The 19,914-nt window shown below is 46.4% G+C and overlaps 1 protein-coding gene across 2 annotated transcripts in view; it reads right to left on the bottom strand.

The window, feature by feature from the left end:
* The window catches only part of matn4 (matrilin 4), an 81,358-nt gene that overhangs the window by 17,362 nt on the left and 44,082 nt on the right, over positions 1-19,914 (bottom strand). For both annotated transcript variants that reach the window (XM_078554865.1, XM_078554866.1), the window contains 6 exons: positions 10,065-10,634; positions 9,262-9,384; positions 6,975-7,097; positions 2,358-2,480; positions 1,310-1,432; positions 2-124 (listed from right to left, as the gene is read on the bottom strand). In XM_078554865.1, the coding sequence (XP_078410991.1) occupies positions 2-124; positions 1,310-1,432; positions 2,358-2,480; positions 6,975-7,097; positions 9,262-9,384; positions 10,065-10,634 (1,185 nt within the window). The remainder of the gene's footprint in view (position 1; positions 125-1,309; positions 1,433-2,357; positions 2,481-6,974; positions 7,098-9,261; positions 9,385-10,064; positions 10,635-19,914) is intronic.

Here is a 19,914-nt window from a genome sequence, read left to right as displayed (position 1 = left end):
CCTTTACACGTTTTCCCATCATCTTGCAGTTCAAATCCATCCTGGCATGTGCAGTAGTATCCATTGAGAATGTTTACACATTCATGTTGGCAGCTGTGGTTCCCAAACGAACAATAGTTCACCACTGCAGAGAAAGACCCCACACTCTTTAACTTCAATGCTACAAACAGCTTAGTCAGCACTAAAGATGTGTAGTCGTGGATCAGCCATGCCCTCAGTGAAAGAGCTGTTTGTGTTCCCAGGTTTCTACGTGGGATGATACCGCTCTACTGAATCAATATGAACTGGTCTGATAATAAGAAATTGGATGAAAGAACATTCAAAGTCTATGCAAGGTGTTACTAGATGTTCAAAAAACTATAGAGAGCACGTTTTCAGGACTGAGGTCCCGAATAAACAACTTCATGAAGAAACTTGCACTCTGCTTTTGGATCTGTGTTAGTTGTTGTGCTGATAATCACTCCAAGTGCATTAGGGATGATTTATGGTGTTAGAGGTGCCATATAGATGCAATCCATTGTTGTTGAAGTCCTTGAGGAGTAGACAGTCCTTCTGCCTCCAAACATGGATAATATATTGGAGTTTATAATGATTCCAGGGATGAGGAACTTTGGTTTCGAAGATAGATTGGAGACATTGGGACTGTTTTCCCTGGAGAAGAGAAGGCTGAGAGGAGATTCGATAGAGGTATTCATGAGGGTTCTGGACAGAGTAGATAGTGAGAAACTGTTCCCACTCCTGAAAGGATTGAGAATGAAAGGGCACAGATTTAAAGTAATTGGCCAAAGAAGCAAAAGTGACATGGGGAAAAACTTCTTCATGCAGCAAGTGGTTAGGGTCAGGAATGTATTACCTGAGAGTGTGATGGAGGCAGATTCAATTGAGGCATTCATAAGGGAATTAGACTGTCATCTGAAAAGGAAGGATGTGCAGGGTTACGGGGAGAGGGTAGGGGAATGGCACTAGTTGAAATGCTCATTTGGAGAACTGGTGCACACACAATGGGCCAAATTGCCTCATTCTGCACTGTAACAATTTAGTGATACTGTGGGTTTAAGAAAATGGCAGGGTGAGAATATTAGGGTTTCTACCACACTCATGCCGGCTTCATCAGCTTCTCACTAAGGGTAAAAGATCAAACAGTTTGTCCTGGTAAGAGTCATCCATCTCTAGAGGAGAGGGTGGAGCCCAGCCCTGTCAATGAAGATCAGCAGCAGCCAGAGGGCCCATGCTGAGCTCAAGAACTAAAATAAATTGCAGGAAAAAAAAATCACACTAATTACAGATAAATACATGGTCCGATACTCACTATTGCAGGTCTTCTTGTCCTGATTGAGGTTGTACCCACGGCGACAACGGCACTTATATGACTCAGGGGTGCTCACGCAGATGTGCTCACAGCCATGATCTCCCAGGGCACAGAAGTTGATGGCTAGGAAGGAAGATCATCATTTGTTCAGGCATTATCACAAAGGGGGCACAGTTGAAAGTTCAAAGGACAGTGTAGTGTATGAGACGGCTGTGGGTTCAAGCCCTACTCCAGCAGACTTGTCACAAAATCAAGGCTGACACTCCCAGTGCAGTACTGAGGGAGTGCCGCACAGACAGAAGTGGAATCTTTCGGATCAAGCGTTAAAACCAAGGTCCTGTCTGCCTGCCCGCTCAGAGAAAAATTCTGGCCTTGGTCACCGGTTCTAAATCTCTTCATGTGGTTCAGTGTCAAATGTTAATGGTAACACTCCTGTGAAGTCTTGGGAGGTTTATTGCATTAGAGGTGCTATATAAATGCAAGTTGTCATTGTTGTACACTATTGACTCTAAATGTGAAGGCTGTAGGTTCAAACCCCACTCCAGACACTTGAGCACAAGACACTCCATTACAGGTCAGAAGGGAGTGCTGCACTGATGTAGGTGCCACTTTTCAGATGAGGCGTTAAACCAAGGCCCTAGTTTGAACCCCTTACATTGACATCATCTTTAATCGAGAGGTTGCAAAGATTTGTGTAGCTTAGAACAATTTGAAAGAATGTGAAAACTTGTAAATGATGAGAGTGACATTCAGGAACTGTTGAATTGACTTGAAGGTCACTCCAAGACAAAACACAGAAAATAGGTATTGGCCAATGAACCCTGTTGATCCACTTGCCCAATTTGCCTGTAATAACCACTGGAAAGTTAATCCCTGTGTGCACTTGAGGAGGAAGCTGGGCAGCAGGTGGTTCTTGCCAACTGGCACTCATAGGCAGTAAGGTCAGTACCACCTCTGGCACCTCTGACTTTGAGTAATTTCAAATTCACGAGGGCAGTAATTGTGGGTGAGAATAGAATTAATGAGGGATATAGTGAGGAATACTAACCGGAGCACGTCTTCTTGTCTTGATTGAGGGTGTACCCAGATCGACAGCGGCAGTGATAAGACCCTGAGGTGCTCACACAGATATGTTCACAGCCATGATCTCCCAGGGAACAGAGGTCGATGGCTAGAAGGATAAAAAACCGATAGGTTAGAACATGTGCTGAGGGCAAGGACAGTGGCACTTTCGTTTCTTCGTCTGTAGTTTGTCTCCCCACTGGTTTCCTTGAGGGATTTCAAAATGAAACTGGATAGGCACTTGAGGGCAATAAACTTGCAGGGTTATATGGAGATAGGGTGGGTGGGGCTGATTGAATTACTCTACAGAGAGCCAGTATGGACTCGATTGGTCGAATGGCCTCTTTCAGTGCTTGGTGATTCTGTGGCCTGAATTTCATGCTCCACCGCTGGCAGGTTTTAGGCAGGTGGGGGTGGGAATAGGCTTCCAGCTGGGCTCCCACCTGCCCCAACCTCTCAGCGATTTTATGCTGGGGCAGGCCAGGCCTCGGATGGGCCACCCACCCTTGCCCCAATTGAGGCCCTGAAGTGGTGACCAATATTGGCCATTTAAGGGCTGTTTCCCACCCAGCCTCAATTTTTAGGCTGGTGGGAGGATTTCCCAGTTGTGGGAGAAGCCCAAAAATGATCAATCTTAGACCTCGGGTGACAAGGTTGTGGGGTGGGGGGGGGGCACTTCCAACAGAAACCCCCTTCTAACTTCAGGCGTCACCCCCTTAAAGTCCAGTGGCTGCTCGACCTCGCTCCCCCGCCACCCCCACCGGCCTCTCCCCTGACACCCCAATCACCCACTACCGATCTCCCAATGCCTTCCCTACCTTCCCTGCCCTGAGATCCTTTCCGTCCAGTTGCGGGACTTAGGCTCCAATGTCTTCAGGAAGTTCCTCTTCTGTTCACTGCAGCTTATGTCGCTGCAGGGACTCGAGAGCTGCCAGGCAACCTGATTGGCCGGCAGCTTTCTAAGGTGGGACTTCCTCCCGGGTGAAGGGTGGGAGTCCTGCTTTCAGGCAATTGATGCACTTTCGAGCGTGAAATGGCTGTGGGGCAGGCTGGGTCGGCGGGGAATGGATGGCAGGACGAGAAACCCCCACCATCTGAAATATCCTGGCCAATGACCCTAAGTGAAAACATTCCTCTCTTTTGGTTTGTCTTCCAGCAACTTCATTCTATCTGATAAACTTCAAAGGATTTATGCAGGGGTGAGGCAAGGCAGATATTCTTGAACAGGAAAGGCGTTGAAAACAATGCTGTATAAGCTTGTGTATAGCTCCTATATGGATATGAGGTTTTCAAATCCCTCCACTCCCCTCTCTTTGTAACCTCCCCTAGATTTACAACCACCTAAGGTCTCTCCTTTAGAATGGACAATGATATTACTCTGCCCTTTTGCAGAACACGTCATCTATTAATTAAAACTTATAATTTGGTTTATTGCCTAAACAAACTATTGTTTTAAGATCAGTCTTAATCCAACAGTTCAGTGGTCAAAGTGCCTATATTATATAGGTATACATATTTTGTATTGTATAGACGTACATGCCCCTATACGTACATAGATATTACAGCATGGAAACAGGTCCATATGGATATTTATGCTTCACATGAGCCTCCCCCCACCCTATTTTATCTCATCCTATCAGCATATACATCTATTTCTTTCTCCCTCATGTTTATCTAGATTCCACTTAAATGCATCTATGCTATTTGCCTCAACCACTTCTCTCAGTGGTAGCAAGTTCCACATTCTCATCACTCTCTGGGTAAAGTAGTTTAGGCTAAATTCTTTCTTGGATTTATTAGTGATTATCTTCTATTGAAGGCCCCTAATTTTGAGTTTCCCAATAAGTGGAAACATCTTCTATATGTCCATACTATTAAACCCTTTCCTACTTTTAAAAATCTCTGTCAGGTCACTCCTCAGTCCTCACCATTTTTTTGGAGAAGGGAGCCTCAGTCTGCTCAGTCTTTCCTGATAGGTCTAACCTTTCAGGTCTGGTATCATCTTTGTAAACCTTTGTTGCACCTTCTCTGGTGCCTCCACAAGCTTTCTGCATTACTGAGACCAGAACTGTGTTTCAAGCCTGCTTTAACCAAGATTGTCTGCAAGTCAACACACACCTGCACTCCTCCAATTCTGGCCATTCCAAATCCTCCATTTTCTTCGCTCCAACAAAGGTGCACATGCTTTCAACTGCCTAGACACTGAGCTCTGGAATTCCATCCCTAAATCTTTCTGCCTCTCTCTCCTCCTTTATAACGTTCCTCAAAACTGCCTCTTTGACCAAGCTTTTAGGTCATCTTTCCTGATATCTCCTTCCGTGGCTTGGTGTCAAAAATGTTTCTATCGATATTGCTCTTTATAAATGGTTGGGATGATTTGTTATGTTAAAAGTGCTATATGAATGCAAGCTGCTGTTGTTGAAACCTATCTTCTCTGCACTTCCTTACTCTTCCACTTTACATGCATGCATATAAAATAAGGCAAGCCTATCTTATTATTGTAACATTAACAAGACCTCAGGACAATCTGATTAACCCTTTCCTTACAGGGATGTTAAAAGAGGCTTGACACATTTAGAACTCTCCACTTTGGAGCTATCATAGAGATTAAGAAGACACAACACACTTCAGGCTTGTAGTCATGATTAAAATATAGTTACTTTTGGAAACTTTGGAATTCTCTACTCAAGAGGCCTGTGGATGCTTGGTCACTGAATATATTCAAGATGGTTATTGATAGATTTTTGGATACTAAGGGATTCGAGGGATTAGGAGATAGGGCAAGAGAATAGAGTTGATGTAGAAAGTCAATCAGGAGCTTATTGAATGGGGGAGCAGGCTTGAGGGCCCATGTGCCAACTCCTGCTTCTACTTCTGATGTTTTTAAGGTATGTGCAGTATTAATAAAGAATAGTGTTGGAATACTAACGCCTCCTTGTCCTAGTTCAGCCTGAAGCCCTCCCGGCAACTGCACTGGTATGAACCTGAAGAGTTAGTACAATATCTGCTCACAGTCATGGTCTCCATGGGAACAAAGGTCGATGGCTACGGAGGAACACACACTCACAGGTCAGAACTATCTAGAAGTTTCTAGCACTGTGCTATCTTATTCCCTTTTTCACTCCTGCCTTTTAGGATTCTTTTAAAATCACTACTTTCCTAGTATTAGCATGAAGTATTTCCAGACCAGAAACAATAAGACCAGATACTGTCCCAATAGTGGGCCTTAGCCCAACTTCAGAAACAGAACCTGTCTTTGTTGGGCATGTGACATTTTATCAAACCTCACTGTTCATCCTTATGGTTCTGAGTGATATTGGTCAACTATTAAAACTTTTTTTTTCTAATTCTAGGGAATGGGCATCAGGATTAGGCTGCTTTCATTGACTATTTCTAGTAGCCTTGATAAGGTAGGCATGATCCTCCTTGAAATGCTACAGTTCTTGTGATGTTACTGCGAATGTTATTGGGAAAGTACATAATACTCATGTCAAATTCATCTCTCTGTTGACTTTATATTAGTTTTGAACAAATCAGCATTCATTTGACAACATGGCTCAGTCAGTAGCGTCCTCACGTGGACCAGAGGTTTGTGGGTTCAAGTCCTACTCCAGGGCCTTGAGCACATAATTCAGGCTGACATTCCTAGTGCCAGTACTGAGGGGGTGCTGCATTGCTGGAGACATCATGTGGGGTTTTCCCGCTGCGGTGGATGTGGCGAGCCAGCCAAAAGTCCATTGATTTCGGTGGCACTGGTAAATCCTGCCGGCAGGCGGGACCGGAAGATCCTGGCCATCATCTTTCAAATGAGACATTAAACCAAGGCCCCACCTGCCCTCTCAGGTGGGCATCAAATATCCCCTGGTACTATTTTGAAGAAGAGATCGAAGTTCTCCACAATGTCCTGACCAATATTTATCTCTCAGCCAACATAACAGAAAAAATCAAAACAGAAAATGTTGGAAATGCTCAGCTAGTCAGGCAGCACCTGTGGAGAGAGAAACAGAGTTAATGGGCACCTTAGCTCCTGCTTCTCTCTCCACTGATGCTGCCTGACTTGCTGAGTATTTCCAGCATTTTCTGTGTTTCTCTCAGATTTCCAGCATTCGCAGTATTTTGCTTTTGTATTAACAACTGAGAAAAAGCTTCTTAAAGAAGAGATCCGATTCCCTTTTGAAAATTACAATAGAATTTGCTTCCATTGCACTTTCAGGCACTGCATTCCAGGTCACAATAACTTACTGGGTTTAAAAAAAAACTTTCATCTCCTCCTGGCTTCTTTTTGCCAATTATCTTAAATCTGTGTCCTCTGGTTACTGAGCCTCCTGCCAGTGAAAACAGTTTCTCCCCATCTACCCCATCGAAATCCTTCATTACATTCTACTTTGGACACTTCTATTAAATCTCTCCTTAAACTTCTCTGTTCAAAGGAGAACAACCCTAGCTTCTCCAGTCACTGCAGATAACTGAAAAACCTTAACCCTAGCTCTATTCAGGTAAATCGCCTCTGCACCCTCTCCAAGGCCTTGTTGTCCTTCCTAATAGCCATGGTTAGAACATAATTATGCACAGTATTAATGATGAGTAGTGTTGGAATACTTACCACTGCAAGTCTTCTTGTCCTGGTTCAGTCTGAAGCCCTCCCGACAACTGCACTGGTATGAACCTGGAGAGCTAATACATATCTGCTGACAATCATGGTCTCCATGGGAACAAAGGTCGATAGCTATAGAGAAACACACACTCACAGGTCAGAAAAATCTAGCAGTCTTTATTGACACATTCTTTTCTTTTCTTTTTATTTTCCCCTTTTGTGATTTAAAAAAAAATCATCAACATGTATCAACATGAAGCATTGATGGGCCAGATACAATAAGACCTGATGCAGATTAAAGCTCTCTCATAATATTGAGCCTTAACCCATCAACCCAATTCTAGAAACAGCATTTCTCTATATGGGATTGTGATGTTTTATAAAGCCTCACTGACCATCCTTGTGGTTCTGAGTGAGATTCTCAATTTTTTTCCACCATCCAATTTTCCCAATAAGTTCCCGCTATAATTTTTTATTGAGGGTCAAGCATCTGGGATATGGATCCTTGGCTGGTTGAGGCCTGCCTCTACCTCGCCCCAGTGGCCTTTTCCATGGAGGGGTGAACCTTAGGGGTTGAATGTTAACAGGCTATTGGTGCATGGCACTCCAGTGCTGCACTGTCAGAGGTGCTGTCTTTTGGATGAGACCTTAAACCAAAGCTCATCTGCCTGTTAGGACAAATTTAAAAGATCCCTTGTCGCCATTTCAAAGCAATGGTGAGTTGTCACTTGGCCAATATTTGATCCTCAATCAACATCACGAAAATGGATTATCTGGTCATTATCATGTTGCCGTTTGCAAATTGGCTGCTGCATTTTCTACATTACAACAACGAGTACACTTCAAAAAGTACTTAATTGACTATAAAGGTGCTTTTAGGTGTTCATGAAAGACACTATATAAATGTATGGTTTTACTTCACTGAAACACTTGCAACTTCTACACTCATAGGATGGTCCTGCATGAGAATGCCAATTTCCTGCTGATGGGCTGTAATAACTTGGTCAAAGGACCTCATTACATATGCACATTCTCCTCTCAACTATCTTGACTCCATTGAAACTCAGATCCCCAGAAGTGAAAGGATTGTACCATCTGCTCCCCACATCCCTGTTGTTGACAGTTTGTGAAACAACTTTACCCCGGTTCCTTGTGCAACTACCAAATGGTCCACAAGATCTTAATGGATCAAGGCAGCTAGGTGGGAGCTATAAGAGTTCAGGATTACAGCATCTGTCAAGTGTCAGATATCAAGAGAGTGTACAAACTGCTACATGGAGAAGAAGCTGATTCTACCCATGAATAGAGCTACAACATGCTGTACATCCAAAGGAGATAGGGTTATAGCACACAGCATTACAAACACATAACTTATTGATGTGGCAATATGTTGATGTTCAGTAAGAAAAAAAGGACGGAGAGAAAAGTTTTCTTTTCATTCCACCCCAGAGGACAGTGTGTGTTCAAACAAACTTAATCAATTGGTTATAAAACTGCCAATGTTAACAACTGGTCCTGAAGGGGGATGGGTTGCAACATGATAAACATATGTAGAAAAAACTATTCCCCAACTTCTTCATCCATGAGCTAAATCAACATTTTGAATTTAAAAAAGACAATTTTGTCAGCTATTTCTAGTGTAGCTGTTGACCTAAAACTACTTTCCGTCAGCTAGATAAAACAGCATGCTATCTGAAATCCTTCTTATTCATCCTTGGAGGTGAAGATGACCATGTTCAACATCTGGGTTGTTTGGTCAGTTTACGATGGGTAGGCAGGTGACTGCTAAGGCCGATCTGCACCCAGAAGGTTCTGCTGCAAATTAGACAGGATACCGTGGATGATTGAATTTTGTACGAGTTGTTGGCTCAGGATTTTGCCTCCTTGCATTTCCTCTCTGTCTCTGATATTTGCTTTCTTTCGAAGGAGGCTGCACCATTTTCTATCTGGTTGCGCCTGGTGCAGCAATCCTGGATGAGCTTCTCCCAGGACTCAAAATCGAAATCTAAATTCCTAAGTGAAACCTTCAGAGCGTCTTTGTGGCGCTTCCTTTGACCACCATGACAGCACATCCCAGACTCAAGCTCCCCATAGAAGCTTCGCTTTGTTAAATGACTGTTAGGCATTCTGGCTCCATGACCAGCCCATCTCAGCTGTGGCTATCTCAGTGTGGTGTGGATACTTGGCATGTTTCCATGTTTTATAGTTTCAGTTACTTGCAACCAGCTCGTTGACAGTTCAAGAAGCAGTTTATAACAAGTCACAACTCTGTACATAAAATAACCCCCAACTATACCTGCGCATGTCTTCTTGTCTGGGTTCAGCACATAGCCCTCATGGCAGGCACAGTAGAAGGATCCAGGTGTAGTGACGCAGATGTGCTGACAACCATGACTCGTAACAGCGCACATGTCATCAGCTAGGAGGAAAAACACACAAGTCAAAATTTAATTGCTCATTTTGTCTTAGGGTAATAGCAGAATCAGAAAATAGGAAATTTTGAAGGTCCATATTTTCTTGTAAGGTAACAGATAGCTATGGTTCTTAGACAGACCATAGGGTATTATATTCTGGGCATTATATAGCTAGGGGTCTTATACAGAAAGAATTCATCACATGCAGGTTAATGTATAGCTGGCGATCAACCAGAGGGCAACGATTTATGGTAAATGGCAAAAGAAGCAATGGCAACATGAGGTAATTTTTTTTTACACAGTGAGTGGTTAGTATATGGAAAACACAGCCTGAGAGTGTGGTGGAGGCAGATTCAATTGTGGCTTTCAAAAGAGAATTGGATAAACACCTGAAGGGAAACAATTTGCAGAACTATGGGTAAAGCCGGGGTGGGGGTGGGGGTGCTGGGGGGTTGGGGTGGGGGTGGGGGGGGTGCGCGGTGGGGAGTGAGTGAGTTTTGATGAATTGTTCTTGCAGATAGGGCACATATAACATAAACTCCTAATTTTCCATTGTAAAGTGACATGTGATGGTTTGGCTGGTAGGTACCTTTCTCATTGTGGCAAAGAGTAAAGATGAGAAACAGTTAATGTTTGATGCTGAATTAGTACGCCTCTCTTTTCATCGTTTTATTTTAGAACTTACAACACAACTTGTCCTGGAAGGTCTTAGCAAACTGATCAATCAGGTCAAAGGTCTCAACCAGGAAGACGTGTTCTTCATGAGGCAAGGAGGCCATGGCTCTGAGGGAGGACATCTCTGCCCTCTGCACGCCAACGGCATAGATCTCGATACCGGCTTCTCGAGCCCGCGCTGCCACCTCAGTGACCCGGTCCTGGGGCCTCCCGTCTGTTACAATGATGGCAACTCTTGGGATCTTCTGTGCCAGGGAACGGACACCCTCTTGCTCAGTGAAAACGACGTTCATGGCATACTGGATGGCTAAGCCTGTCATTGTTCCCTGGGCCAGGGGGATCACCTCCTTGATACTCTTGATCATGTCAGCTTTTTTCTGGAATGTTTTGAAGGAGAAGATGTTCTGAATCTGGCTGGAGTATTGGATCAATGCGACCCTGCCGGCATTGGGCCCCACATTCAAGAAATTGATCATGTCAATCACAAAATTCCTCATCAGCTCAAACTCGAATGGGCGGACACTCCTAGAGCTGTCAATAATAAACAGCAGATCGATGGGGCCTGTCGTGCATTTTCTATCTGAAATGAAAGACAAGATATGTTGAAGAGAATGCAGGTGACAGCCACTTCAAATATAACATTCTTCATATTGTTTCTTTTACCCCACTTCTCTGGGTACTGAAATCCATCGATTTGGAAATCTGTGTTGTGGCATACCTCAGCTTTAGTGCCGAGATGCCCCAACCTGGGACCTCAGCTGTTGAACCTGGCCAAAGACAAAGGTTCAAGGAGAGGTCCCTTCATTTGCCAACCATTAGAGGTTATCTGAACCATTGGGAGCACATATGGGGAGGCAACTACTGTAGTGTGATGAGAGTCCCTTTCAGGACACTTGGTGAGGATGGGGAGAAGAGGGTGTGGGAGGAAGACGCACACTATTCTGTATCCTCTTCCACTAGAAACAAAGTGTTGTTGACCCTAGTGGCTCCCTTTAAAGTCAAATTCAAATTAACGAGCTTGCAAATGGTTTTGTGGGCTTCCAGGGCATAAATCTTCAGGCGGCTCTCACATGTGATGGTGGGTTAGACCTGATCGAACGAAGCATGTCCCAGTGAAGACTCAGCATTTTCCCTGATCCCTCCTCCTTATTTTTTTAAAATTCATTCATGGGATGCAGACATTGCTGCCTAGGCCAGCATTTATTGCCCATCCCTAATTACCCCTGTTTAGAGGGCATTTAAGAGTCAACCACATTGCTGTGGGTCTGGAGTCACATGTAGGCCAGACCAGGCAAGGATGGCAGATTTCCTTCCCTAAAGGACATTAATTAACCAGATGGGCTTTTATGATAATCAGCAATGGTTTCATGGTCTTCATCAGGCTTTTAATTCCAGATTTTTATTGAACTCAAATTTCACCATCTGCCATGGTGGGATTCAATCCTGGGTCTCCAGAGCATTACCCTGGGTCTCTGGAATACTAGTCCAGTGACAATATCACTATGCCACCACCTCCCCATATGGGTCATTATGTTTGGCCCTCTATCATGAACAGGCCACCCTAGAACCTTCAGACCCAAGCTTTGTCCGTGACCTAGCACGGCTTTGACTGGAGTAGATTGTAATGGACTTAAATGTTTACATAAGAGCAACCTGACATTTTTGTTAGACGAGTAATGACTTTCATAAATAGACCATAAACTTTCGGATCTACAACCTGGGAAGAGGCAGCAAACCATCAGGAGAGGAAGGCAAGAAAATTAGAGATGGGCAGATAACAGCCGGGATTTTCCAGCCTCGCCCGCCTTTGGGATTTTCCAGTCCCACTGAAAGTCAATAGACATTTGGCTGGCCCGCTGCACCCCCACAGCGGGTCCCACTGTGACGGGGCCGCAAAATCTTCTCAAATATTTATTTCAAGTTTTAAAGTTCTCTTAAAGAAAAATGTATTTTGTTTTCATACTGATCTACTCTAATTTTAGGCTACCCAGTGAGACAAAGTGGTTCATTAATAAATCACATCCTTCCAAAATTGGTCGCATATAGCCACTGAAAAATGATCAATCAGGTGGAAAAGGTCCCATGGCACCTCTTTGAAGAAGAGCAGGGGACTTCACTCCAGCGTCCTGGCCAATATTTATCCATCAATCGACATCACCAAAAACTGATTATCTGGTCATTATCACGATGCTGTTTGTGGGAGCTCACCTGTGCACAAACTGGCTGCTGTGTTTCCCTACATTACAAAAGTAATCACACCTCAAAAGTGCTTCATTGGCCATAAAGCTTTTTGGGACGTCCTGAAGTCATGAAGGGTGCCTTGTGTGAATAATTGCAAGTCTTCTTACGGGGCAGAATTTTACATTCGGCGTGCGGGGGCGGGCCCGACATGCCGGAAAGTAAAATGATGCGTGATGACGTCGGGTGTGTGTCCTGACATCATCGCGCTGTCTTGCGATGACGTGCACGCCCGCTGATAATTGAAAGGCCTATTAAGGCCATAAACGTACTAATTAACTCCAAATTTACACTGCCCGGCAGGCGAAAAGGCCAAGCGGCCTTTACGTTTTTTTAGGAAACCTCTTCCTCGAGAGGGATGAGGTTTCCTAAAGCTAACGCTGATTGTATAAAAACTTTATTTTGAAAATAAAAACATGTCCCATCTCGTGTGACACAGTCACAGGAGGGGACATGTTTCATTACATTTTTAATGTTTTTAATAATGTCTTTAAAAAAGCGCTTCAATCTCCCCGAGGCAGCTCCGTGCCTCAGGAAGATCGGAGCGCTCTTTTGCGCGCATACACGAAAGAGCACTGGACCCGACCCTCCCTCCTCCCCACCCCCGTCCGCACAGGTAGCGCTCTACCGCTCGGGATCCACGCTGGGCAGCCTGCCTGCCTGAAACCGCGGTGCTGACCCGATCGTGGGTGGCGGTCAGCTCCGCGGCTGCCCGCACCCACTCCCACCGAACCTGCCCGGCGCATGGAAAATCCTGACCATTGTAAATGAATTGTGTAGGTAGAATGCCTTGGGGTCAAAATACGAATGATCAATCATTTGTGTTGCTATGAATTGTTCTGCCCATGGTATTCAAGAGTTATTGCACCCACTGGTTTATTTTGTGAATGTAATTGTCCCATGTTTGCACCAAGTGCTGTAGCGGGTGTGAAAAAAGATGTTTTACCCATCGGCTGCAATGGTAGATAATTTATATAGATTCTTCTTTCCCCACCTATTTCCATTATTTTTAAATCTAAAACTAAAACCTTTAGTCTTTCCACCCCACCCCCACTAGAGCTGTACTTTGAATATCCTGTCTTGCATTCTTAATTAGCACTTTTCTCAGACAAAGACCACCACCTTCAACACCTCTTTGACCCTTTTGTCCCTGACATCTTTTGATTATCTGCTCACACCACACCCTCAATGTGTCTCTTCCCCCCCCACCCACCTTAAACCAATTTATATTTCTCCCTTGTTGAAACTATGCTTCAGTTCTGCTGAAGGGCCATGAGGGCTCGAAACGTTGACTGATTTCTTCTCCACCGATGCTGCCAGACTTGCTGAGTTTTTCCAGGTAATTCTGTTTTTATTTTGTTTTGGATTTCCAGCATCCGCAGTAGCTTTTAGCTTTTTGTTTTTATCTTTGTGTTTGATTGACTGCCACCTCTCTTCAAAAAAATGCCCTCTTGGAAGAAGTATGGTTCTGTCCTCCGACAGGATTTCCGACTGTCTCTTCTGCCCTGCTCACCTTCATTGCTTTCCATTTCTCTCCTGGTGTTTGACAAGGTGTTTACTAAAACCCGCTTTCACAGCCATATCTCCTTTCTCAGTGACTGTCTCCGTCTCCGACTCACCCCACGTGGATTTCAACTGAAATTCCATCCCTCTTGTTTCGAACCCACCCAGGATTACAGGTATCTCCGGGACATAAAACGTTTCTCGGACTGCTGTTCCCGTCGCATTCTGAGATCCACACTCAGTGCCATGCGCCGCCATATGAACACACTTGACCTCTCCCTCCAGCAGCACCGCCGCACCCTTTTTCAAAGTCGCGCGTGCCCCCAGTTTCATTTTATTCTTCGCCTCATCCATCGCCTCAACAAGAAACTTTTTCTCTTTCTCTCAAGTGCTAAGGAACGCAAGCTCCAACAACTCATCGACTCCAACACCCATCGGGGACCCTCCACCCCTGCTTGTCCCTCCGTCCTCACCCCATCTTCCAATCCCAGCCCCAGCCGCGTATTCACTATACCCCCTGACCTTCCCCTCTCCGATGCTGAACGTTCAGTGCTCAGCAAAGGACTTAGTTTCATACCCTTACGCCCTCATCTCAATGAATTTCGGGCTCGGCATGATGCTGAACTCTTCTTCCGCCGTCTTCGTCTCCGTGCTCACTTCTTTGGGCAGGAGTCCTCTCCCCGTTCAACGGATCCTTTTACCCACCTCCAATATTCTCCCTCCACTTGGACCCCTCCCTCTGGATTCTTACCTTCTCTTGATCTTTTCATTGAGAACTGTCGGCGTGACATTGGTCGTCTCAATTTCTCTGCTCCTCTCACCCATTCTAATCTGTCTCTCTCTGAACTCACTGCACTCCGTTCTCTCAGGTCCAACCCCAACATTGTCATCAAACCCGCTGACAAGGGTGGTACTGTTGTTGTCTGGCGCATTGACCTCTACCTCGCGGAGGCTGAGCGTCAACTCGCAGACGTTTCCTCCTACCTCTCCCTGGACCATGACCCCACCACAGAACATCAAGCCATTGTTTCCAGGACTGTCACTGACCTCATCTCCTCTGGAGATCTTCCTCCCACAGCTTCCAACTTGATAGTCGCCCAACCTCGGACGGCCCGCTTCTACCTCCTACCCAAAATCCACAAACAGAACTGTCCTGGCAGACCGATCGTGTCAGCCTGTTCCTGCCCCACGGAACTCATTTCTCGTTATCTTGACTCCCTTCTCTCTCCCCTTGTCCAGTCCCTTCCCACCTACATCCGTGATTCCTCTGACACCTTACGTCACATCAACAATTTCCAGTTCCCTGGCCCCAACCGCTTCCTCTTCACCATGGATGTCCAATCCCTCTACACCTCCATCCCCCACCAGGATGGTCTGAGGGCCCTTAGCTTCTTCCTTGAACAGAGGCCCCAACAATCCCCATCCACCACTACTCTCCTCCGTCTGGCTGAACTTGTTCTCACGCTGAACAATTTCTCCTTTAACTCCTCTCACTTCCTCCAAATAAAAGGTGTGGCTATGGGTACCCGCATGGGCCCCAGCTATGCCTGTCTCTTTATGGGGTATGTGGAACATTCCTTGTTCCAGTCCTACTCCGGCCCCCTCCCACAACTCTTTCTCCGGTACATCGATGATTACTTCGGTGCTGCTTCATGCTCTCGTCGGGACCTGGAAAAATTTATTAATTTTGCTTCCAATCTCCACCCCTCCATCATCTTCACATGGTCCATCTCTGACACTTCTCTTCCCTTCCTTGACCTCTCTGTCTCAATTTCTGATGATAGACTGTCCACCAATATCCATTACAAGCCTACCGACTCCCACAGCTACCTCGACTACAGCTCCTCACACCCCGCTTCCTGTAAAGACTCCATCCCATTCTCTCAGTTCCTTCGCCTCCGTCGCATCTGTTCTGATGATGCTACCTTCAAAAACAGCTCCTCTGACATGTCCTCCTTCTTCCTTAACCGAGGTTTTCCATCCACGGTCGTTGACAGGGCCCTCAACCGTGTCCGGCCCATATCCCGCGCATCCTCCCTCACGCCTTCTCCTCCTTCCCAGAAACATGATAGGGTCCCCCTTGTCCTCACTTATCACCCCACCAGCCTCCGCATTCAAAGGATCATCCTCCGCCATTTCCGCCAACTCCAGCATGATGCCACCACCAAACACATCTTCCCTTCACCCCCCTTGACGGCATTCCGTAGGGATCGTTCCCTCCGGGACACCCTGGTCCACTCCTCCATCACCCCCTACTCCTCAACCCCCACTTATGGCACCTCCCCATGCCCACGCAGAAGATGCAACACCTGCCCCTTCACTTCCTCTCTCCTCACCGTCCAAGGGCCCAAACACTCCTTTCAAGTGAAGCAGCATTTCACTTGCATTTCCCCTAACTTAGTCTACTGCATTCGTTGCTCCCAATGCGGTCTCCTCTACATTGGAGAGACCAAACGCAAACTGGGCGACCGTTTTGCGGAACACCTGCGGTCTGTCCGCAAGAAAGACCCAAACCTCCCTGTCGCTTGCCATTTTAACACTCCACCCTGTTCTCTTGCCCACATGTCTGTCCTTGGCTTGCTGCATTGTTCCAGTGAAGCCCAACGCAAACTGGAGGAACAGCACCTCATCTTCCGACTAGGCACTTTACAGCCTTCTGGGCTGAATATTGAATTCAACAACTTTAGATCTTAAACTCCCCTCCCCCCATCCCCACCCCGTTTCTTTTCCGCCCCCCCACCCGCCTTTTTTTTCAATAATTTATATAGATTCTTCTTTCCCCACCTATTTCCATTATTTTTAAATCTAAAACTAAAACCTTTAGTCTTTCCACCCCACCCCCACTAGAGCTGTACTTTGAATATCCTGTCTTGCATTCTTAATTAGCACTTTTCTCAGACAAAGACCACCACCTTCAACACCTCTTTGACCCTTTTGTCCCTGACATCTTTTGATTATCTGCTCACACCACACCCTCAATGTGTCTCTTCCCCCCCCACCCACCTTAAACCAATTTATATTTCTCCCTTGTTGAAACTATGCTTCAGTTCTGCTGAAGGGCCATGAGGGCTCGAAACGTTGACTGATTTCTTCTCCACCGATGCTGCCAGACTTGCTGAGTTTTTCCAGGTAATTCTGTTTTTATTTTGTTTTGGATTTCCAGCATCCGCAGTAGCTTTTAGCTTTTTGTTTTTATCTTTGTGTTTGATTGACTGCCACCTCTCTTCAAAAAAATGCCCTCTTGGAAGAAGTATGGTTCTGTCCTCCGACAGGATTTCCGACTGTCTCTTCTGCCCTGCTCACCTTCATTGCTTTCCATTTCTCTCCTGGTGTTTGACAAGGTGTTTACTAAAACCCGCTTTCACAGCCATATCTCCTTTCTCAGTGACTGTCTCCGTCTCCGACTCACCCCACGTGGATTTCAACTGAAATTCCATCCCTCTTGTTTCGAACCCACCCAGGATTACAGGTATCTCCGGGACATAAAACGTTTCTCGGACTGCTGTTCCCGTCGCATTCTGAGATCCACACTCAGTGCCATGCGCCGCCATATGAACACACTTGACCTCTCCCTCCAGCAGCACCGCCGCACCCTTTTTCAAAGTTGCGCGTGCCCCCAGTTTCATTTTATTCTTCGCCTCATCCATCGCCTCAACAAGAAACTTTTTCTCTTTCTCTCAAGTGCTAAGGAACGCAAGCTCCAACAACTCATCGACTCCAACACCCATCGGGGACCCTCCACCCCTGCTTGTCCCTCCGTCCTCACCCCATCTTCCAATCCCAGCCCCAGCCGCGTATTCACTATACCCCCTGACCTTCCCCTCTCCGATGCTGAACGTTCAGTGCTCAGCAAAGGACTTAGTTTCATACCCTTACGCCCTCATCTCAATGAATTTCGGGCTCGGCATGATGCTGAACTCTTCTTCCGCCGTCTTCGTCTCCGTGCTCACTTCTTTGGGCAGGAGTCCTCTCCCCGTTCAACGGATCCTTTTACCCACCTCCAATATTCTCCCTCCACTTGGACCCCTCCCTCTGGATTCTTACCTTCTCTTGATCTTTTCATTGAGAACTGTCGGCGTGACATTGGTCGTCTCAATTTCTCTGCTCCTCTCACCCATTCTAATCTGTCTCTCTCTGAACTCACTGCACTCCGTTCTCTCAGGTCCAACCCCAACATTGTCATCAAACCCGCTGACAAGGGTGGTACTGTTGTTGTCTGGCGCATTGACCTCTACCTCGCGGAGGCTGAGCGTCAACTCGCAGACGTTTCCTCCTACCTCTCCCTGGACCATGACCCCACCACAGAACATCAAGCCATTGTTTCCAGGACTGTCACTGACCTCATCTCCTCTGGAGATCTTCCTCCCACAGCTTCCAACTTGATAGTCGCCCAACCTCGGACGGCCCGCTTCTACCTCCTACCCAAAATCCACAAACAGAACTGTCCTGGCAGACCGATCGTGTCAGCCTGTTCCTGCCCCACGGAACTCATTTCTCGTTATCTTGACTCCCTTCTCTCTCCCCTTGTCCAGTCCCTTCCCACCTACATCCGTGATTCCTCTGACACCTTACGTCACATCAACAATTTCCAGTTCCCTGGCCCCAACCGCTTCCTCTTCACCATGGATGTCCAATCCCTCTACACCTCCATCCCCCACCAGGATGGTCTGAGGGCCCTTAGCTTCTTCCTTGAACAGAGGCCCCAACAATCCCCATCCACCACTACTCTCCTCCGTCTGGCTGAACTTGTTCTCACGCTGAACAATTTCTCCTTTAACTCCTCTCACTTCCTCCAAATAAAAGGTGTGGCTATGGGTACCCGCATGGGCCCCAGCTATGCCTGTCTCTTTATGGGGTATGTGGAACATTCCTTGTTCCAGTCCTACTCCGGCCCCCTCCCACAACTCTTTCTCCGGTACATCGATGATTACTTCGGTGCTGCTTCATGCTCTCGTCGGGACCTGGAAAAATTTATTAATTTTGCTTCCAATCTCCACCCCTCCATCATCTTCACATGGTCCATCTCTGACACTTCTCTTCCCTTCCTTGACCTCTCTGTCTCAATTTCTGATGATAGACTGTCCACCAATATCCATTACAAGCCTACCGACTCCCACAGCTACCTCGACTACAGCTCCTCACACCCCGCTTCCTGTAAAGACTCCATCCCATTCTCTCAGTTCCTTCGCCTCCGTCGCATCTGTTCTGATGATGCTACCTTCAAAAACAGCTCCTCTGACATGTCCTCCTTCTTCCTTAACCGAGGTTTTCCATCCACGGTCGTTGACAGGGCCCTCAACCGTGTCCGGCCCATATCCCGCGCATCCTCCCTCACGCCTTCTCCTCCTTCCCAGAAACATGATAGGGTCCCCCTTGTCCTCACTTATCACCCCACCAGCCTCCGCATTCAAAGGATCATCCTCCGCCATTTCCGCCAACTCCAGCATGATGCCACCACCAAACACATCTTCCCTTCACCCCCCTTGACGGCATTCCGTAGGGATCGTTCCCTCCGGGACACCCTGGTCCACTCCTCCATCACCCCCTACTCCTCAACCCCCACTTATGGCACCTCCCCATGCCCACGCAGAAGATGCAACACCTGCCCCTTCACTTCCTCTCTCCTCACCGTCCAAGGGCCCAAACACTCCTTTCAAGTGAAGCAGCATTTCACTTGCATTTCCCCTAACTTAGTCTACTGCATTCGTTGCTCCCAATGCGGTCTCCTCTACATTGGAGAGACCAAACGCAAACTGGGCGACCGTTTTGCGGAACACCTGCGGTCTGTCCGCAAGAAAGACCCAAACCTCCCTGTCGCTTGCCATTTTAACACTCCACCCTGTTCTCTTGCCCACATGTCTGTCCTTGGCTTGCTGCATTGTTCCAGTGAAGCCCAACGCAAACTGGAGGAACAGCACCTCATCTTCCGACTAGGCACTTTACAGCCTTCTGGGCTGAATATTGAATTCAACAACTTTAGATCTTAAACTCCCCTCCCCCCATCCCCACCCCGTTTCTTTTCCCCCCCCCCACCCGCCTTTTTTTTCAATAATTTATATAGATTCTTCTTTCCCCACCTATTTCCATTATTTTTAAATCTAAAACTAAAACCTTTAGTC

Source organism: Cetorhinus maximus, chromosome 13 (genome assembly GCF_964194155.1).
Source record: "Cetorhinus maximus chromosome 13, sCetMax3.hap1.1, whole genome shotgun sequence".
NCBI classification, from domain to species: domain Eukaryota; kingdom Metazoa; phylum Chordata; class Chondrichthyes; order Lamniformes; family Cetorhinidae; genus Cetorhinus; species Cetorhinus maximus.
Note: the sequence above shows the minus strand (reverse complement) of the source record. Positions and strands in the feature narration are given on the sequence as shown.